Consider the following 20940-nt stretch of genomic DNA (forward strand, 5'->3'; position numbering starts at 1 on the left):
CGGACAGGAAAAACAAGGCTTGCATAAGAGGGTGTGGATGGATATTGAAGATGGGTGGCACTTACACAAACACATGCTCGCACACATGTACACAGTCCAACAACAGCTTTACCCGGCAGTGAAAGCACAAAACACGAAGGAAATGGAGTGAACAAGTGTGGCTGTTGGGTGCGGTGGATACAGTCACTTTTAATGACTTCACATCCAGAAGACAAACAGAACATTTAGCTATTTTTGGCAGCTATTGAGACTCAAGGAGAACATTGACATAGGATTTCACAGTCTAATTCAAAGGAAAATATACAAATTCATTGTTTCAAATCATTATATTATCGTTCAAGTGGATTTTTCTGTTCCCATTTTATATGAACCTATTCCTTTTCAGGTGACGCTATTGTTTAGTGGTAGAGGCTTTATCTATGCCCACTCCCCTCAAATAGGAAGTTAATGTGAGGGTCAACAGCCCAGATTTACCTTGTTTGACTTGGTATGAACTGAACAATCATGTGCACTGATGCAAGTCGTAGTCATACTGAAGCTTTCAACACAGATACAAAAACACTTTCATGCACTCACATATACACACAACTACCACTCACCCACATGCGCACACACACACACACACACACACACACACACACACACACACACACATACACACACACACACACACACACACACACACACACACACACACACACACACACACACACACACACACACACACACACACACACACACACAGGTTGGCCATCCTCTATAAGAGAGGGCGGGTACCCTTCCTTTCACTGCTGTCTCCCTGTCTCCGGCAGGAGGTTGCCATGGAAACAGGGCTTGACTGGAAACAACAGGAGAGAAAGAAAGAAATCCAGTGCTCTGCCCACCTCTCCACTACTCCTCCTTTTGTGTCCCTCGCTCAAAATACCCCTTTGCAACACACGGAGCATTTCTAGTTAATTACAGGTTTTCCACAGGGTAGGCGAGCTAGTGACCACTCTGCATGTCTTAGTCTACGACAACAGTTTGGAAACCTTTAAAGCAAAGGCTCCAGCAGAGTTACAGCATTAACCCCCTCCCCCAGTAATAACACCATGTCTGCTCCCAACTGTAGACCCTTATTATGGGCCATTATGGCCACAGTCTCGGCTGAGAGGGCAGAGGAGGTGGAAGTCCTAATAGCTTTTATAAAAGCATCAGGCGTACAGTTATAGGGGATGTCTCAGGATTCAGCTGGAAATGAATCACAATATGTATATTTGGTTTTGGTGATGAATACATAAGAACCATGAAGAGTTATTCAATATTTAACATAATAGACATGCAATTTTTTTAATGAATATGTTACAATGTTCAATATAGTGGATTTCCGGCAACTTTTAGGTAGTCTGTGACAGGATTTTATTTGTCTTGACAGTCATCTCTTGAGCTAACCAGAATCTACGCAGCCTGTGTCCATGGAGACCGAGAGGACAGAACGGCTGCAGGCTCTGGCAATATATCCAATGAGTTGTCCAGGGGAGAAGTTGTCACAACTTGTGGAGTACATGTTACTTTGTCATGCAGCTCAAGGGACAAGAGACCCCTGCGCTCACTGGCTCAAACGCTGAGAAGTGTTGATGATGCATGTTCTTCTTCTTGGTTACTGTGCAAAAGAGAAGAATTTAAGAAGGGAGGAAGCTAGCTTGCTAACTACCAGGAAGATAAAAAGTGTTCAGACTTTAGACTTTTGTGTTACAGTTTGTCATTATCATGAATATAAATCCCTGTCAGTTGCACCAACAGGGGAACAGAGAGCATAGTGCATACACACACACTTTTAACATGGGCATTCACACACACGCACACATGCACACATTCAAACAACAACTGTACCCACTGACTCCTCTGTCTGTGTCCCGTCCTCACAGCACACACAGACCACAACGGCCTGTCGCCAAGGCAGATCAAGAGTGACAGTGACGACGACGACCTGCCAAACGTGACCTTGGACAGTGTTAATGAGACGGGCTCCACTGCGCTGTCTATAGCCCGCGCCGTACAAGAGTGAGTATCATGATCTGTACACCTGTGTGTGGAAATGTTGAGTCTCTATACTGACTTTTTCTCTTCTACTGACCCTAACAACTCTAAAAAATCCACTGTCTCGTTATTTGTTATTTCTGTTCTGTGTTGTCATATTTGGGGAGTGTGGTCTTGATCCAAACACTCCTCACTTTTGGCAGCTGTAAAGTTTGGTGCTATATAGGAGTTACAATTTTGTCTGCTGTTCAAGTATTCTTAGTGTTGGAGAAAGTTTATTTTTACTCAAACTAACTTTCCTTCCATCAGTCACCCAAAAATGACATATCACAATTTAGTTATTTCATAAGATAAGTGCTTCTTGAAGTTGCTCATCAATTATATAGGGAAAAAACTGGGAAATGTCAGTGCTATGTTATGTTCAACCATCTACAGTGTATGCAGATCTTTATTGGGGGATGGTACTCCTATGCATTGAATATATTAGTCAGGGCTGCCTTTTATTACACATTAGCCATTGTTTATCAAGCTGTTTGGGTTCTCAAATATTAACAACATGTCTAATTTAAAGAAATGATGAACGTTTAAAGAGGGATTGTAAAATAACAGCATACAAAGTTTAAGACAGTTTGTAAAATAGACATAAAGTAAAATAATCCGAGCTCTGGCATTACAGAGTTCAGAGTACAGAGGTTTAAAAATATTTCCCCTGACAGTGCTCATTGTTATCTGCCTTGTATGATAGCATAATTGCTATATAAAAAAACCAAGCATTGTGCATTTTCTGAGTGCTTTTGTAGCTGCCCTTCCACATTTGGATGTATCTGCGTGGGAGTGCATCTATATGCCTGTATGCATAAGGCTCAGAAATACTTTAAGCCCAGACATCACAACTCCTGTGGTGCCAGTCCATCTGTGTTGAATGTAAAGTCTTGCCTTTCCAGTGGATGACAGCTCACAGAATCCTGATCAGAAACAGGAAATTAGACACAGAAAAACCCTTGGCTCGGCCTTGCCCTCCTCCCCTTCTGCCTATAAACTCAGAACAGTCATAACCAGCAGCCTGGCCAGACTCAAGCTAATGCCCATTGGACTTTTTATTTAGACTAACTGTAAGGAAACTATTCAGAGACTCTGCTGAAAATCCTGCTAATGATGTTGCAACATTAACAAGGCTGAGGCTCACGGCTGTGTTTCTGGATGTAGCAGTCCAGTTTATAGGGGTTGACATTGTATACAAGACATTGGGTTGTTTACTGGCTTTGTGAACATCTACAGTGATGAAACTAAATGAGTAATTGTGGTGGCACTGTGCAAGACATTGTGGTGAAGATTCCTTCTCTGGTTGTGTTCGTTCAGTGGTACAAGTAGAGGTTGCCATGTTTCAGGGAGGATACACACACACAGAGAGACACACGCACAGAGACTCACTGGAGGACTCAGGTTTCAATGCAGGTTTATTGAAAGGGACAGGCATGCCCCTGAGTGCCACACGTGGGCACCGGGTGGTCAGAGAAGAACAGAGGTTGGCAGGACCCAACCTTTCACTGCCCAAGCTTTCACTATGGAGAGAAATCACCAGCCAGGCTCAGCTATGCCCTGCCAGGGCCTGCCCACACACTCACTGCTCTGTTTGCAAAGTGCGGACTGTGCTGTGTAGAAACTGTGCGTGTGAAAAAGTATGTGTGCACGTCCGTAAGTATTAATCCTCCGGTGTATGTGTTTTTGTACTGTATGCACGCACGTGTTTCCGCACAGTGGACAGAACAGCTGGTTCCAGAAGGAGGTCAGCCATTGTCAACAGGAACACAGACTTGCATGTTTGTCTGGGAAAAACAAAGCAGTCTGTAGTTTTCTTGAGTAACACGCCGGTATGGCCACATAGAGGAAGAATGTGCTTTCTGTATTGACACACAAATGCACTTTATGGATATCTGCGGTGAAACAGAAGCACTTCTTTGAAACATATCAGTCTTTTGTGCTGCTGTATTTTAAAAAGAAATCTGTTATCTGAACGTCTGCACTGAATGTCGAAAGATTTGCTTTATGTAATTGAGTATCCAAATTTACACAAGCAGTCAGCCAGAGAGCGTCAGAGTAGAAAAGTGTTAGGGCGGAGGATGGGAGTGCCTGCAGCTTCCAATCCAGGTATCCATATATAAATAAATGAGTGAAAGGAGAGAGTGAGATAGAGGGAGAGTGTGTGTCATGTGCTTCTTGGGCAGCCTCCTCCATATTCATGTGTTTCCCTGGGGACGGGTGGATAGGCTATTGTGGGAGAGCACGAGTGAAAGAGAGGAAGACAGTTAGGAGATGGCGAGTGAGTGAGTGTGTGTGTGTGTGTGTGTGTGTGTGTGTGTGTGTGTGTGTGTGTGTGTGTGTGTGTGTGTGTGTGTGTGTGTGTGTGTGTGTGTGTGTGTGTGTGTGTGTGTGTGTGTGTGTGTGTGTGTGTGTGTGTGTGTGTGTGTTTGGTTTTAGGGGCTTGTGTTGGAAGGGTTTGCTCTGCTGAATGCTGGCTTGTCCCCAAAGACCTGGGGGCCATGGTGCAGAGCAGTTGGAGGAAGGGGAGGGGGACAGGCAAGGGATAGTGTCCTCGGACAGGTACAGGAATGCCCAGTGGGCCATCTTCCAGTGCACACACACACACACACACACACACACACACACACACACACACACACACACACACACACACACACACACACACACACACACACACACACACACTTCCTTTCCTGTTTCCTCGATACGACCACTAATACTCTAGGCCTGTTTAAGAACCACGTCGCACAGTTGCTGTGTTTACACGATCTGTTGTTTTGACCCCGTTTCCTATGAGGAGTTGAAAAAATATGTATTGTGTTGTGCATTGTGGGAAACTCCTGCTGTAGGTGACACACATTCCTTCTCTCGTTTTCACTCGTTGAGAGCAGCGGATGAAGACGTAGAGAAAAAAAAGGGGAAACAAAGGAGCGAAAACAGAGGTCAGCTCTGTTTGAAATCGTTCTCAGCTGTACTTCCTATTTCTCTCTGCTGCTTTGAGAGACACAAACAGACACATTCACACAGCCATGATTCCACTTTGACACAGAGTTCAAAGCAGGGTGAGTTTGCCGCTGGGCTCACATGAGGAAATACAACGAATCAATTCTCACAAAACCGCCATCAGACATATTGCAAAAGTTGTGCTATTAAAGACATACATTTTAGTTGTTTTTGCGGACAACACCCAATTTCCCCCTTTTTTCCCCCTAGATTAAGACATTTATTCAGCTTATTCCCCAAATTAAAGACAACCTATACTGTAATCCCTTAGGTTATAATAAGTATTATATTACTTTTACCTTTAAATGTGAACGAGTGGATCTCTAGTTGCTGATATGTTTTAAATGCACCGGTTCATCAACTATGAGCAAGTTGATCTTTTACTATATATTCACACATACAGTAAGCCCACTTTTATAAACGGCAACTTAACACTACTAGTAGCATCTGTCAGACGTTAGCAGAACAGACCAGTTGTGGTGCAACTTTCTCAACCCACTAAGCATGAACATCCATAAACTGCAGTTAAAAACATTGAAACCTCACAAATATTTTATTTGATGCTTGCTTTACAACTTCAACAAACAGAGTTTTCATTGTTGCTTTTTTAGCCAGTAATCTTATTAATTATTTGTAGCCTTATAAACAAAAGCTGAATAATGTGCATACAGTTTCCCAAAAATGTAGTTCGACAGATAATTAAAAACCCAGGTTTGCAGTTTGGAGTGATATAATGCTTGTCTCTGTTGCCCAGAAGAAAAGTGATTGATTTTCATTTCTAAATCTATTATTTTTTATTTTGATACTTGTATTGTCTCTCATGTAATTCAGGTACCTTTCAATTGTGAGGAAGTGGATTTCGAAGTATAACTGATTTCCTCGTTTTTGTTGGCTAGTGGTTGGCACTACCATGTCTCAGTGGGAAAATTCTATTAATACCCAAAACGAATTAACCAATAATTCTATCACCAAGCTCATCAAATGGAGCAGTAATGACAACATCATTATCACCAGAAGAGGATAAACAGTTGTTGCATGTTAAATCAATTAATTTATGATGAGTAATAAGTCTTTGTTTTTAGAACCTGTCGTAGTCAGACCTCAATATCATAATGATGGTGTCACTTCAGAATGTAAACATCCTCCTCATCTGAGCTTAGAGAATTTCCTCTGTTAAGTCTGTCTATCAACACACACACACACACACACACACACACACACACACACACACACACACACACACACACACACACACACACACACACACACACACACACACACACACACACACACACACACACACACACACATAGAGAGAGGCGGACAGTACCTCAGGTTCTAGATTTTGTTATATTAGTGGATGTTCTGGTCATCTCATAAATAACTTGTAATTACTGCATTCTTTTAACTTTATGAAGATACTTTTCGGTGTGTTCAGTGAGATATTTTCTGAAATTAGACACACACTGTTACAGTTAGGGGGGGGGGGGGGGGTTGAAGAAAGAGGGAGAGAGTCCACTTCATATCTGACCCATTTGCTCATTTCCTGTAGAGCTTCAGTTTGGCAGTAAGCCAAGAGCAACAGGTGATCTGTATGTACTTGTGTTTTTCTGTTGTGTCGTGTATGTATCTAGCCTGTGTGTATCTCGTTTGCTTGCGTACATATCTGAGTGTACATTTGACAAATGGTGCTTCTGTGAAACCCTGAGAGACAGGAAGTGGGCTGTGTGTGGTGGAGATAGTTCACTGCAGGCCTGTCTGGCAGACCCTGCTCCACTCTCAAATCTGACACGACTGAAGCTTTTCCTTTCGTACTCTCCCTCCTTCCTCTTTCCCCTCTTCACCCTCCTACCCGTTTCTCAATATCCACAGCAGAGACTCTGAGACCTGGAAGAAAAGCAACTGTGCTCCATCACAGCTGACAGAGCCCCGTTAGATATATCCCGCAGCTATTACTCCTCCCTTCTAGTAAACAGAGATGTTCTTATGTCTTTCTAACCTATTTGTCGTGTGTGTACAGAAATCATGAGTTTATCCTTGTGTAAAAGATGCTCGTTGATAAACATGAGACATGAACAACTGACCATCTACCACAACCCTAGCTTCTCTTTTTTCTTCCTGGTTTTCTGTGTATGATTTAGAGAAGTCTTACATGAGCACATTAAAGATTAGCCACCGAAATAAGACTACAAACACTTATACGTGTTGCATGCAAAAGCACACAGACACTTTGCAAAGTGACAAATGATATGATCAACAGTGATATTGACTCGTTAATGGAGAGGGAATGTCATGCCTAAATGTGTTGATGGCAGATAGAACTCAGGAGTCATTAACCTCGCTGAACAATATTGACATAAAACTCTGTTATCCCTCCATCTATGATTGATGATTGGTGTTCGAGCAATAGGAATACCATCCTTCTTACCTCATCTGCTTCCTCAGTTTACTGTAGAGCAGTGCTGCACTGCCACCTGCTGGCTAAGATACTGCTCCCCTTCCTCTCATGATTATTTTTGCATGTGCCATGAACAGTGAATTTCATGTAGTAAAGTTAGTAGTAAAATTACATTTTGTAGTAGCTCGCTGACAGTTTAACTACATTCATACATTTTGGCTTTATCTACCAAAACTATAATACATTTTTTAACAATTGTGGACCCTAAAAGTTTATAAATGATTAATTGTTCATATTTCGCTGTTGCTTGGTGTAATTGAAACCACAATGAGAAGCATATAATACATATATATATACATTTGTAATTGGAGTATTTTGTTTTGAGTTTATTTACAACCTGTTAGCCTTTAAGCATTTAAACAAAATCCATTGAGTAGTGTTTTGCTTACATGGGACTTTGTTCATTTTATATTTTATTATAATTGTGGATCTCACAATTGGCTGGTTTGATTGCATTTTATTGTTTGCATTAATCAGGTACCCCTTTATTGCATTGGTTGAGCTTCCTTACCTTATAAAATATCTCACATTACAATATGTTCGAGTACACTTTTTCCCCCCATACTATTATAAACAGCAAACTTAAAATGACAATTCTAACTGAACTCCACCTAGACTTAAAAAATCACATGCACAATTGTATTTTTGCAAACAGTGTGCAGCTCCTTTAATCGTTTTCTGTATCGCAAAGTGTAACAATAGGTTTCACCATGCTTTAAGTTGTCCCTTTTTCAGCATACATACACTACATACCCAAACCTGTTTGGAAAAAGATACTAATTCCATCGTCACAGTGTAATAATGCTTTTATGTTTATTCTTATTTTCCGTTGCAGTTCCATGTCCCCGTTCAGTATTGAAAGCATACGACGCCCCCGGAGGTCAGAGTCACCAGATTCCAAAAAGAGAAGAATTCACAGATGTGACTTTGAGGGCTGCAATAAGGTGTACACCAAAAGCTCCCACTTAAAAGCACACCGGAGGACGCATACAGGTCAGTAGGTCTGAGTGAGCAAAGCTTAAACGCTGTGATTTGGTTTTATCAGATATTTTTGCTCGCTTTGTCAGTAATGGCATTTAAATGTTCAGAATGTCATCCTTGTTGGTGTTAGCCAGTGCCATGGGCCAGACTGAATGTGGAAATAAATATCATGTAAATGTCATGTCTTCAAATCACTTTAAAGTATGTTTTAGCTACCTACTTTCAACTAAAAGCTTGTGACCAAGGGAGCAAAACGTGCCCAAACATTGCTGTAGTTTTTACCCAAACAACAAAAAAAGTGTCAACAAGGCAAAATGTTTACGAGACTTTTCTAAGAAATAGATTTGTTGCAAGCAATTGTGAAATTTGAGCTTTGAAAATGTTCTGATCATACAAAACTTCATAATGTTTGTGCTTTACCCTTAGAAAAATTTCCAAATTAAGGAAGACATATCATTATTGATAACGTATCTATGCCTCCTACTGAGTAACAGCGCTAAGCATCTAGTGTACACGCTTCTGACTGTTCTCTGTCTTCCTCTGCAGGGGAAAAGCCATACAAATGCACCTGGGACGGATGCACGTGGAAGTTTGCCCGCTCTGATGAGCTGACGAGGCATTACAGAAAACACACAGGGGTGAAGCCCTTTAAGTGCGCAGACTGTGACCGCAGCTTCTCCAGATCTGACCACTTGGCCCTGCACCGGCGGAGACACATGCTGGTGTGAATCAGATGGAGAAAGATAAAGAGGAATGGAAAGAGAGAGAAAAGAGATCAATGGAACAGCCACACACAAACAGGCAGCCGGGGGAGCGGGATCTCCCTATGAATGTTTTACAGCTGGCCTGGACGCACACATGTACACATACAAAGCACACACACACACACACACACACACACACACACACACACACACACACACACACACACACACACACACACACACACACACACACACACACACACACACACACACACACACACACTCATCCCTCATAAGGAGAGAAGAAGAAGCACAGAGCTTGTGGAGCACAAAACAGGGTCATTTCTGGATCCTCTCCGGGTTGGAAGGAGTAGACGGCAGGATCTGTTATTGATATTCTTTGGAGTATAGTAGGGAACTGTCTTTTACAGCACTGTTTGTAAATGTCTCACTTTCATTTTTAAAGATGAACTCGCACTCTTTATTTGGACAAAAAAAAGATATAATGCAATTGCGGCGGTCTCTTTTTCGCATCTTTCTTTTCATTATTCTTCAAACGGCTGCTTTTCCAGCATTCATAATGTGAAAGACCCCATTGTGTGGAGTGGATTTCCTGTGTGAGCAGAATGGAGTTAGGCCTGGACCGGATCACAGGAAAGGACTTGGGCCTATTGGAGTTACAGGCAGTATTGTTGCACCGTGCCTCCCTGTGAGACTGATTTGTGACCAGCAGAGGGCGTCATTTCATCACGAATGGTCTTCTTAGCCTGCTGGAGCCTGCTTTTTTTTTTTTTTTTAATTCGGGGCATCCTATATGGAAGCTCAAAGAGGGCTGGACTTTCACCTGTGTCATTGCCAGCAAACAGTAATTTACATTAACTTAAAAAGCCACAATCCGAATGGATCAACCTCATCAACACGCTATAATGACCTTATTCGAAACAATAACAACTGGACACGCATGTCATCACACCAGCAAAGAAACACAACGTTTATGACCCGCACACAGGGCCCAACAACCCCAAATCTCATCAGTGCTACTCTTTATGTTGACCCTCTTGAAAGCATTTCTTAAAAAAATAATAATAATCTTTGGTGGAATTTGTGCTGTGATTAGCAATCAGTAAAGTGCAATCTTTAAGGATAAATATACTTTCAGTATGACAACATTTTGTTTATTGAACCTTATTTCGTTTTTTAAATGCCTGCTTATTGCTTATGTTTGAAAATACAACCCCTCATGTACAGTGAACTTGAAACAATCAGAGGAGATTTCCAGTATGTGAAAGAAAAAAGAAAACAAAAATCAGAGGCACCTTACAGACTCACACTTTCATTCAGTCCCGATTGATCTTTTCTTTTGAATTATTCAGCTCTGTTTTCTCAGCTGGGTTTGACAGTGAAAGGAACTTGCGTTGTGGTTTTGCACAGCGGCACTTGACCATAAGCTGAAACTGACACGGGCTGCAGTGTTACAGGGATAGTGTGCTACCTTATGTACAATACAGATGAGCAATACATTACTGAACAAAGTAATGAGAAGGAACGCCAACCTCCTCTTTGTTCTTTTTGCTGATGTCAATATCGGAGGAGAGGTTTTCTAACTGGGCCAACTCTTCTGTCTGTACCACGACTCCCTCTGTTTGATTGGTCTGTAGCTCCAGCACAAGACTCTTATCTGACATGTCTCAGTTAGTGAGTTACTCCCAATCATTTTGTTTGTCTCAAATACAGAAAATCACTTGAAATGTTCTCACCTCAGACCAGATATACGTCATCTGATTTACCTAAGATTTGGCTCTAAAAAATGCTGAAAAATGGGGGGAATTCATATAGATACATAAAAAACATACATCAATACAGTATGCTTGTAAAGTACTTCTACATTTTAGATGCAGTTACTGGCAGTACTTCCTTATCTCTTTGAGAACATCACTTAACTTTAATCAGGACGTTAAATTAGAAAGTTTTTTTATAGTCATATTAACAGATATTTTTGCAAGTATTTCCAATTCTCTTAATGCTGTGTACGACCTGCAGACATAAACTCAGAGCATCAGGCCATCCCATAATATTTGATAGTGGCTGCTAAATGCATTCATTGGACCGAAGCCAGTAAAAAGAAATGGCAGCCGTTTTGATAATAGCACCTTGAAAACACACACACATTTAAACACACACTTTGCATTGAACAACCTCACCTTCAGCGAAGTAGCCAAATCCAGGAAGTCATTTCCACACATGCACAAAATGTATGTGACCCCCGTTTGATGTAAAGAAGAATGGTAATGTAAGTTATCATTATTTATATATATATTGTTTGCGCACATGTCATTATGCCCAGTTGTATTATCATTTTGGCAAAAAGCATATCAGCACCTTGTTTGTTTAATAGTATGATTTTCAAATTATTTTATTTCAGATGTCAAATTATAAACAAATAGTCATCATCATATTTTATCCTCCATATAATGTATAAGAACATTTTATTGTCGAGGGGCACTTCATCTTTGCATATAACTCTTTTTCTTCTGTAAAAAGGATCTTTTGAAATGTTGTAATATATGTGATAGTGAAGATAAAACTTATTACAAAGTTCTACAGCCTGTATATACATTGGAAAAATAGGGCTTTTGATTAGTAGATGCAGGAAATACATTTATACATGTAAAGTCTTTTTTTTCAGAGACTGTAATTTATCTAATTTGATATACAGTGAAATGGGGCTTATGGTATCCATTGTGTAAATGATCATATGTGGTGTTATAGAACAGTTTGCTTTCTTTGGTTTGTGGTTTAATAAGTTCATGATCAAATCATTTTTACTCCCAAGGCTGAACCAGTGTTTGCTTTTCAACAACAAATTATTTATATACATTGACCGTAATAAGGTACTTCGATTCCCTGTGTTGCTATTTTGCTATACCTGCAGAAGAAATGATATCGACCAAGCACATATCAACACGTCTCGTATTCAGTGTATGACGATGCATGCCTTAATACACCAGATGTTTCTCGATTCAATTAGACTTGAATATGGTGTCTCCACAGGACAGGGTGTGTTATATTTCCCTTCAGCATCTCTTTCCTCATTTTAAAGCATAATTTTGTAACGGTTACCAGGGTCAAAGTTATGCAATAATAATGAATAGTGCCTCATATTGCAAACTTGTAATATCAAACGCTCTGGGCAGAGTTTGGATTTTAACATGCGTGCTCAAATTAATAACTATCCAGTGGGAAACCATACATTTTTAAAACAAAGAGCACAGACAACATTATGCAAGTCGGACCTTTAATGTTTTATTTTTCGCACTGAGCCTTATGCCATTGTGTCAAATGCAGCATCCTCCCATTACACTTTCACAGGCTGTTTATAGCTCACATTATTACTTTGCTTGCAATAAGTCACTTCCTCTAAGGGGAAAAACAGAGTTACGAAGGCCTCTCTATGTTCCATCCCATGAACTCATCATTGATATAATGAGGAATCTTGTGGCTGGGATTAGGGCTGTAAAGCAACGCCTTTGTTAATGAATACTGATCTTACACGTCTCTATCAGTTCAATATCTATTTTACTTTCTGTGTAACATCTGCTTTTGATTTCTTGGTTTAAAAATTTAAGTAGTGAAGCAAATGCCTATGTTTCAAGTTTGCTGATATTACGTACAGTAATCGTTGTTCCTGTATTTATGTAAAGTGAGTGTAGTGTAAATATATTCAGATCTTTTCATTCTTACCGTGAAAAAAAAAAAAAAATTGTGATATTGCTCAGCATCGCTTCAAAAGGGAGATTCTGCTCATGGAATTCCACATTATGTAAAAGAAATTTCTAATCCTGATATTTTCAAAAATTCAAGAACAGGTGTCCTTTTTTTTTCTGTTACGATTTTCTTTTCTCCAAGAGTTGTTTGAGTATCCAGTCAGTGTTTTGCCTTTTTCTCTGTATTTTTCATATGGATGGAGCTGTGAAATTAAAATAAGTTCAAACATATACATGTATATTAATATGAATGGAGGCATGAAGGTTAATAAAGTTGCATTTTGTATGTAACACACTGGTATGGAGCTAGTTGCTATCCTTGACTGAGATGGATGGTATGTGGTTTCCATGTCACTTCGACATCTGAGCGCTCACATTCTCTGGCATTCAGAAACCTAATCTTGGTATTAGGCAACATATTTCAAATTATAGATGATATACAGTAGCTTGTACAGAGAGTACAGTACATCTGGTCAGAACAAGAAGAGGAGGACATCTTGAAAAACAATTGTTTGAACCTGAAAATCCTCACTTACATATTTAAACAACAACGTGAAATGTTTTTTTTTTTACCTTGTTGGTATTTTAGTACATGAGATGTTTTGACACAGCGTTTAGGGAATAGAGTTTTTGAAAACAGGTTTGCCCAGTACATCCAGTACGGCACTTTTTTTATAAACTTGGTCTAGATGAATGTTTCGTTCAGCCAGCAAAGGATTCAGATGATCACAATAACAAGGTTTCAATTCCCACTCCGGTTAGTATTTTGGTGTGCCATACAGCACGTGCGATTTATCACTCACAGGAGCCTATACTATGTAGGCCATACTGGACAGGCGGAGTAGAGTGTATAAGTAAATAATACTAAAATAATCTCCACGGGGCACTCGGGGCAAGCTCAGGCAACTCCTCTTGGCACCTTTTGTCAGCACGTCTGCAGTGACTCATATCGAGGGCACTTTACAATAATTATAACACAAAAGAAGTTTTCCTGTTTCCTTTGAATTGCACATAATTGCTAAGCTCGTGTTCATAAAAAGGGTGTGTTCCCTAATAACTTCTAAACACTACAACCAGATCAAGTGCTGCTGTGCCAGAAAAAACAACAACGTTGAGCAGCCTAACGATCAAACTGGGAATTGTAATGGAAGAATAACATTTGTGGAAAAGTTTTATTGTTAAAACATCTGTGAATTTTGAAAAAATTCCACATAAATATTTGATGTTCTTGTTTTCTCCCTAAGGAGCATTTATAATAAGAATTTTGAACACAACTATGGCAACATTTCCAACATATACTGTAACTGTCACTTGTTTTTAATGTATGACTTGAAAAAAATATTGTGCAAATTCTATTCTCTGTACTGATATTTTCTGACAAACAAGCTATGGTTTCTGGTTGGATATTAGGATATACTGAATAGGTACAAACATAAGGGCTAATGTAGAATATGAACTGTTTTGACCTACACTTATATTCATCACAGACCATTTATCTCTTAAAGTTCTATAAATCAGAATGACCAACAAACCCACCTGTAATATCCTTCTATAGGAATTGAGCTGAAGTTCAGTGCTACTGAAAAGGAGATTTATGTTAAGACAAAGGCCCTTATATGAGCTATAAAACTCAAAAAGACACGAGAGTAAACATTATTAAATAATAGATTTCATCATGACATTTCTAGATCTATAAACACACATACACCAATTAAGGTTGAACACAATCTAAATGTGTAACACTTAAAATAATAAGCTCAAAGTCGATAACAAAGCACACAAACATAATAGATAAAAATATGTATTCATCAAAATACAATAAAAAACAGACATTCCAAATGAAATATTCAACACAAATCTTTTATTTGTTCTTTGAGAGTCACATGGCTTCATAGCACATTTGATCAAGTAAAGCTACACCTAAGAAGCTATGACACAAAATATTGTTACGCCTTTAATGTCAAAATATTTGTGTTTACATTTCTTTTTCTAATTATTGCATTAATTCACTGGCATCCACTGAGTTGCTAACTTGGCTGGAGAAAGTGATGACAGAATACACTGTAACACAATTCTAATGTGTTCTTTCTAAGACTTTTCCCCCAAAAATAAAAATAAAGAGTTCTCTGCAATTAAAAAAACATTTTAAAATCTTTATACACCCAAAAACAATTATTTAATTGTATCCTCAAATAGCCAATACAAAATATATACATTTTAACAATGTTTTGTTCAACCTGAATCAAATTAAAAAATAAACTTGGTCATAAATAGAGATTGCCCTAGATTGGAAATAAGGAGGGACAGCCAACACACAGAACCATTTAGGAAGAGTAGAGTACCTGATAAAAGAACGTTGTCCCATCGGGGCAGCTTTGTTTATAATCCAACCAAAAGAAAGAAGTTAAAGGCACTTTCAAAAGGTGTTTGAAACATGGTACGCAGTCAAAAGATCCACACGCTTTTCACACAGATGTTCAGACTGGCTGGTGGTCAGTCGGATCACTTTGAAACAATTTACGAGGATAAATCATCAGTGATATGATCATCCTGAAATAAGATACCTTACATTCAGACCCAGAAGTTGCAACCAAAACAAAGTCAAGATGAACGCATCTTTATTTGTTCATCATAACAAAAGAAAGACAATAATGCTGCTGAAATGTCATGTACTCAAAGCAGTTGTATATTTAGTTTGAGCACTTTTAAATATTTTTGTCAAATTAGATATTTTATATATGCAAAGTTAACAAGGGAGAAAAAGCCCATCCAAATAATTTAAACCTTTAAAAAAATTAAATAAAATCATGCAACTATAGAAGTATTCAAATAAAAAATGCACTATTTGGATTTATCTCTCCGACTTCCTCAAAGACATTTAACACTTCCTGCAATGGCGATATCCATATAGAACATTCGTAATGCTGTCCAAATGAATTAGATTTACACCCCAAACACATTATTCTTCCTTCCTTTTCAGTGTTATGAGTAAATATAGATTTTATTTGAGTTATCCTCAACAGTAAAGTTATCCATAAATCTGGCAGTGTTGAAGTTAAGCACTGCACTCACCACTCGGCCTGCAAACAGTGCTCTGCCTAACGTTTATTTCTCCAGCAGTGTCTTTAACCAAAACTACAACCTGCTTTAGAGCACCTTTACCTACATTCTGTTACTCTCTGAAAACACACATGATCAATTTGACCTGCTGGTGTAACAACATATTCTTTGTCCTTTCAACACAAGTAGTCTGCCATTATAGTTTGGCAGTTTGCTATTTAAGTTATTTAAATAAATGACAACATGTTGATATTATCTATACAATTAAAAATTTGATTATAAAGCAAACGTATTCAAAGTTGTTCATGCACTTTGCAGTGCAACATAATCTAATGAAATATTTTAAAATTATTACATTTGGCTATTTTTTTTTCAAAAGACATCTCAAAAATTGACATCGGAAAATTCCCTACATTTTGGGCCATAATTGAGGGTAAAAACAAGGCAATGGTAATATTTAATCTCTTCACAATAAAAGAAACAATTATGTGTGGGCCAGCACTGCCAAGAATGTCTCCACTGGGGAGCGTGTGAAATAATCCACAGTTATTTAATTTATTTGTTTGCTGATATGTAAGTGTTTTTAGTCCGTGTTTACTAAAAATGAAAACTGTTGCAGGAGGGGCTTTCTAGCTCTGGTGTCTCTTCATGTGTAGGGCCAGGTGATCCGAGCGGGAGAAACAGCGGCTACACACGCCACACTGGAAAGGCTTTACCCCTGTGTGTTTCCTGAAATGGCGAGTCAGCTCATCCGAACGGGCGAAACGCCATTCACATCCCTCCCAGGAGCACTGGTACGGTTTCTCTCCTACAGTAGATTAAAAAAGAAGAAGGAAAACTAAGGTACAGCTGACAGATATAAAAAACAAACATCTCCTGAATAAATAACATTACGGAAACGTTTGGGATATTTCTAACCATCTCAAATGATGTTTCACTGACAAACAAGCTGATACTTTTTTATACTTGTTGTGATTCAAATAGTGAGCCATAAATCACAGCGTGTCCTATCTTTTCCCCTGCCCCCTTTATGAGAGCTGCAGGGTTTATGTGATTTGACAGCAGTGAGAGGTGGGCCAGGTCTGTCAGCAGACAGAATGCATCTGCATGCCAAGTACATTCTTCTGCCTGGCAACATCACCACTTTCACCCCAAAATAAAAAAGTGTAACTCAATTTATTTTTACCTGTGTGGGTCCTCAGATGGGCTTTTAGATGTGAAGACTTGGTGTATACTTTTCTGCACCCTAAAGGAAACAAAAGTTAATTAAGATCAGTTCATTTTGTTGCCTCTACTTGATCATACTGTCGCAAAACTCTAAATTTAACTTTATTGTTGTTGTGCGGACTGGGCAGGAGTCTCACCTGGAACATCACAGTGGTGAATCCGCCGTCTCTCCAGATCAGGATTATTCCTCCTGTTGTACGTAACTGAAGCCGACTGGGCCAACACTGGGGATAGAGGGCCAACACCTGCCGCCGTCTGAACTGGTGTCAGGCTTGAGCGCTGGACTGGCACAGGACCTGGGCTTTGGACTAATCCAACATTGGAATTCTGGTCTTGACTCTGGTTTGCTACACAGGAAGTCTGTCCTGGATTAATGGGAATATGGGTCTGAAATTGTAGCTTTGAGGCAATGCTGGCTTCATAGGAGGGAGGCGGCGACAGATTGTGTAGGAGCTCCTTCCCCCTGTCTGGACTCGGGGGATCAGAGTTTGGCGGAGAGGGAGGCAAATATGTTGGTCTCTGATGATGGCCTAAGTGTCGATTGAATGGAAAACATTCATTGTGAGGATTGCTTGTGTGTTTAGCAAAATTCTGCACTGTGCCTACATTGACGTTTCCAATAGGAAGACTTAATGGGGCCACAGGGACTGAGTTCAGCTGTGACCCATGGACGAGCTGCTCCATGTCAGAGTTCAAAAGCTGAAACAGTGGGACATCTTGGAAATCTGGCACTTCCTGTTTGATGAAAAATGTACCGCCAGTTGTGTCGGATGCACTAAAAACACCTGGGTATTCTTGGAGGGTTGTTGGCGCCCCGTTGCCCTGACAGGTGGGGTGCACCAGAGAGTGAGACGGCTCTGTTTTGATCGGTCTCATAGTCCTGCAGAGACCAGGGTGCAGGTATGTGACGTCAGGAACCAGCAGGCTCATGTTGACGCTGTACGGGGAGGTGAAGTCCTCGGTGTATGGCGGCTCTAGCATCAGAGCACTGTCCCTGCACAACATTTTGGAATTCCCAATGTCCTGTTGGTGGAGTGATAGGTAGTTGTCCATCTCTGATTTACCCTGAAACACAAGACAGAAGCACATTTGTTAAGTTGATTCAACCCAAATGCAATGGTATTAGAAGTGTTCTTTTAACACTTCATTAGCATCAGAATCAAAATCCTTCATAGCAAAGTCAGTACATGGACCCTGAACGCCTCAGAAGCATCTTACTGTGGCTACAAAAAACTAAACTAACTGGTGTGAATTAATCTGGGGATGCATTTGGGGCCTGCACTTGTGTATGCCTACACACTATCACATCAAAGACCCCCCCCCCTCCCTTTACAAGCAGCAGACGCCCTTCTGAAACGCTCCTGCTTAAGCTGTTTGGAAATACATGGCTGAAATTAGAACATCCAGTTGCTCTGCAGCGCAATGCATCTCTTCCTCACAAGTTTCGGTAGCGGGTGCAACGTTTCACATCCCAGCCATGCCTTGCCTGTGATTCAAGCTAAATGTCAGCATCAATACACTCAAAGCGAATATCAGTCATGTGCCATGAAAATAATAACACAAACATAAAGGCCTTCCTCCGATTTTAGGCTTACTGTACATCTTTACATGGAAACAGAGTGCATTTTGCATTGATCAGCAACATACAGGGGTTCTACGTAAAAACAGCAAGCATCAGTAAACAGTGTGACGCTCTGAGGCAGATGCAAACAAGAAAATGCAATCCCATACCAAATTATAATCATGGAAAGAGGAAGTTCCCAGGAAGGCATCCCTCGTGTTACAGAGCACTTGTCCATGATCTTCACCTCTCAGACCGTCTGTCAGTGCCGCGGTGTGTTTATGGAGAAGCTGCGCGTCCTGCCCCGGAGCAACCCAAACATTATTCCTCACCGCAGCGGCCATAACAGCAGAGGTACGGTCCAACTATCCGAAATCGTTCACGAATGAATGAAGCATAAGTATTGTTTTGTTACCAAACAATCTGTACGAGCAAAGAGCCAGCTGTCAAACGTTCATTCTCCCTATTTTGCGCTGGCTTGTCAAATTACGCAACTGCGTGATATCAGCGCGCCTGCAGGGCGGGGCTGATGGTGGACAAAATAAACAGGACGAACCCTAACAGGAGATCGGGAAACACGTAGTGTAATGAAAGCTGTGGTGGTGTGATGAGGAGAAATGGGTTAAAGGAAATAACACTAAACACTGCGTATAAAGAGCTAATTTGGAAAGTGTAAAGTGTTTGTGTCCATAAAATAGCAGTTTGTTTGCAGTCGTCTTAATAAATGAGTCAGTAAACAGCCTACTGAGTTTAATCAGAGCTCCTCATCATGTTAAACAGGCTCAGTGGCTTCCTTGACTTGCATGTGGCTCATGTAATTTGAGAGCTAACGAGGCTTTGAAAGTAAAACTTGAATTAAAAGCATATTTTTATTTCAAAGGTTAATTCAGTCATTTTTTATCTTATAAGCCTCTATGGACACATTCAGACTGATGATTTACCAGCGTCTCACCTGCCACCACAGTGATTGAAGTTAGTACGTTTTCCCTATCAGTATTTTTAATGCCGTTTTGGATTTTCTTTAGAGCCTCCAGCACGCTTGGGTCCTGGTCTGGCATGTTAAAAACGCCACTGCAGTGCAGCTGTCTGTCAGGACTGCATACTTGATGCCAACATTCTTAAGCCAGCAGTGAAGCCTGCACTCATATACTGGCAGTGGATGTTTCCATCAGAATAGCATTTCACTCAAATACACTTACAGTCCATTCAGCAATGATGATCTGTACACAACCTGCATGCAGTTTTCAAAACGTTTTCCTATAATTAACAAAAAGTACCTGCAGATTCAACAATGAAGCACTTTTTTAAAAACTCCTTACAGTACATACCTTGTAAACTTACTTGTGGTAACTTTGATGTTTGATCAGTCTTTTTTCTCCTTCTTTACATCCATGGATATACTCTAAATATCTCGCTCAGTAGGTAAAAACACTCTGTAATCCAACCCCAGGATTCTTGAGATCACAGTGACAGCAGCTTTATACCTCGGCTTAACAACACAGAACTCACTTGTCAGGGTTGTGTTTTTTTCCCACACAGGTGTATGAAGTATTGCCCCATGATAATGATAGTGCCATTGCAACATGTTGGAACTGGAAACACAGGTATGCCACAATGTTGGTACAGATGTGGATGTAGCTGTGCAGCAAAATATTTTAAGAAAATATGTTCTTTTTTTAATGTGACATTTTCTGCCACTCCCATTCATGTTTTTCTTCAGGCAATATTTGTCCTATTATTTATGTTGTAACTGCACCCACTTTAGGCCTGAGTCAACACGTTTCAATGTGAATTTCTGAGGTTAGATCGGATCAGATTTGAAACTCAAACGTGTCTTAAAGCTATTGATACAGAATGTGTTATACAAATGTTTCTACTCTTCATACACTGAAAAATCACATTTCACCAACTGTTTTTTATTAGAGGTTTATGAGTGACAGGTTGTTTTTCCCATGGCCCCTCAGCTGTGGAACCTTTTTTGATCCGAGGATCACAGTCTCCTCTTTCTTCAAATCATTTTTATTCATTTTGACCCTATGCCCTTATCCTACAGTAACTCAACGTTTTTGTTATTATTATATTTTTTTACTTGTATTGTTATATCTAATGTACTTCATATCA

The 20940-nt window shown here is 39.9% G+C and overlaps 2 protein-coding genes across 6 annotated transcripts in view; one reads left to right on the forward strand and one right to left on the reverse strand.

The window, feature by feature from the left end:
- The window catches only part of klf12b (Kruppel like factor 12b), a 33792-nt gene extending 24422 nt beyond the window's left edge, over window positions 1–9370 (forward strand). For all 3 annotated transcript variants that reach the window (XM_063887052.1, XM_063887053.1, XM_063887054.1), the window contains exons 4-6: window positions 1908–2043; window positions 8358–8515; window positions 9050–9370. In XM_063887052.1, the coding sequence (XP_063743122.1) occupies window positions 1908–2043; window positions 8358–8515; window positions 9050–9231 (476 nt within the window). In that variant the 3' untranslated portion in view covers window positions 9232–9370. The remainder of the gene's footprint in view (window positions 1–1907; window positions 2044–8357; window positions 8516–9049) is intronic.
- A 5445-nt stretch (window positions 9371–14815) lies between these two features.
- klf5b (Kruppel like factor 5b) lies at window positions 14816–20361 on the reverse strand. 3 transcript variants are annotated; one of them, XM_063887057.1, is made up of 4 exons: window positions 20161–20361; window positions 17396–18323; window positions 17218–17277; window positions 14816–16839 (listed from the first exon to the last, which is right to left on the reverse strand). In XM_063887057.1, exons 2-4 carry the CDS (start codon window positions 18309–18311, stop codon window positions 16661–16663), a joined length of 1155 nt encoding a protein of 384 aa, XP_063743127.1. In that variant the 5' UTR covers window positions 18312–18323; window positions 20161–20361; the 3' UTR covers window positions 14816–16660. The 3 variants fall into 3 exon arrangements, with proteins under 3 accessions (XP_063743127.1, XP_063743126.1, XP_063743125.1); XM_063887056.1 differs by having other exon boundaries at window positions 20148–20361; XM_063887055.1 differs by lacking the exon at window positions 20161–20361 and adding an exon at window positions 18990–20077.
- Between the last annotated feature and the right edge of the window lie 579 nt (window positions 20362–20940).

Source organism: Eleginops maclovinus, chromosome 7 (genome assembly GCF_036324505.1).
Source record: "Eleginops maclovinus isolate JMC-PN-2008 ecotype Puerto Natales chromosome 7, JC_Emac_rtc_rv5, whole genome shotgun sequence".
In the NCBI taxonomy this organism is placed as follows: Eukaryota; Metazoa; Chordata; class Actinopteri; order Perciformes; family Eleginopidae; genus Eleginops; species Eleginops maclovinus.

Bases quoted from the DNA above. Each gene is read 5' to 3' on its own strand.
- klf5b (XM_063887055.1), bottom strand. From the start codon at position 19,163: ATGGCCGCTGCGGTGAGGAATAATGTTTGGGTTGCTCCGGGGCAGGAC. The intron at 18,324-18,989 runs GTATGGGATTGC...CTTGTGTTTCAG, and splicing joins CTTTCCATGATTATAATTTG to GGTAAATCAGAGATGGACAA. The intron at 16,840-17,217 runs GTAAAAATAAAT...AATCTACTGTAG, and splicing joins CCATCTGAGGACCCACACAG to GAGAGAAACCGTACCAGTGC.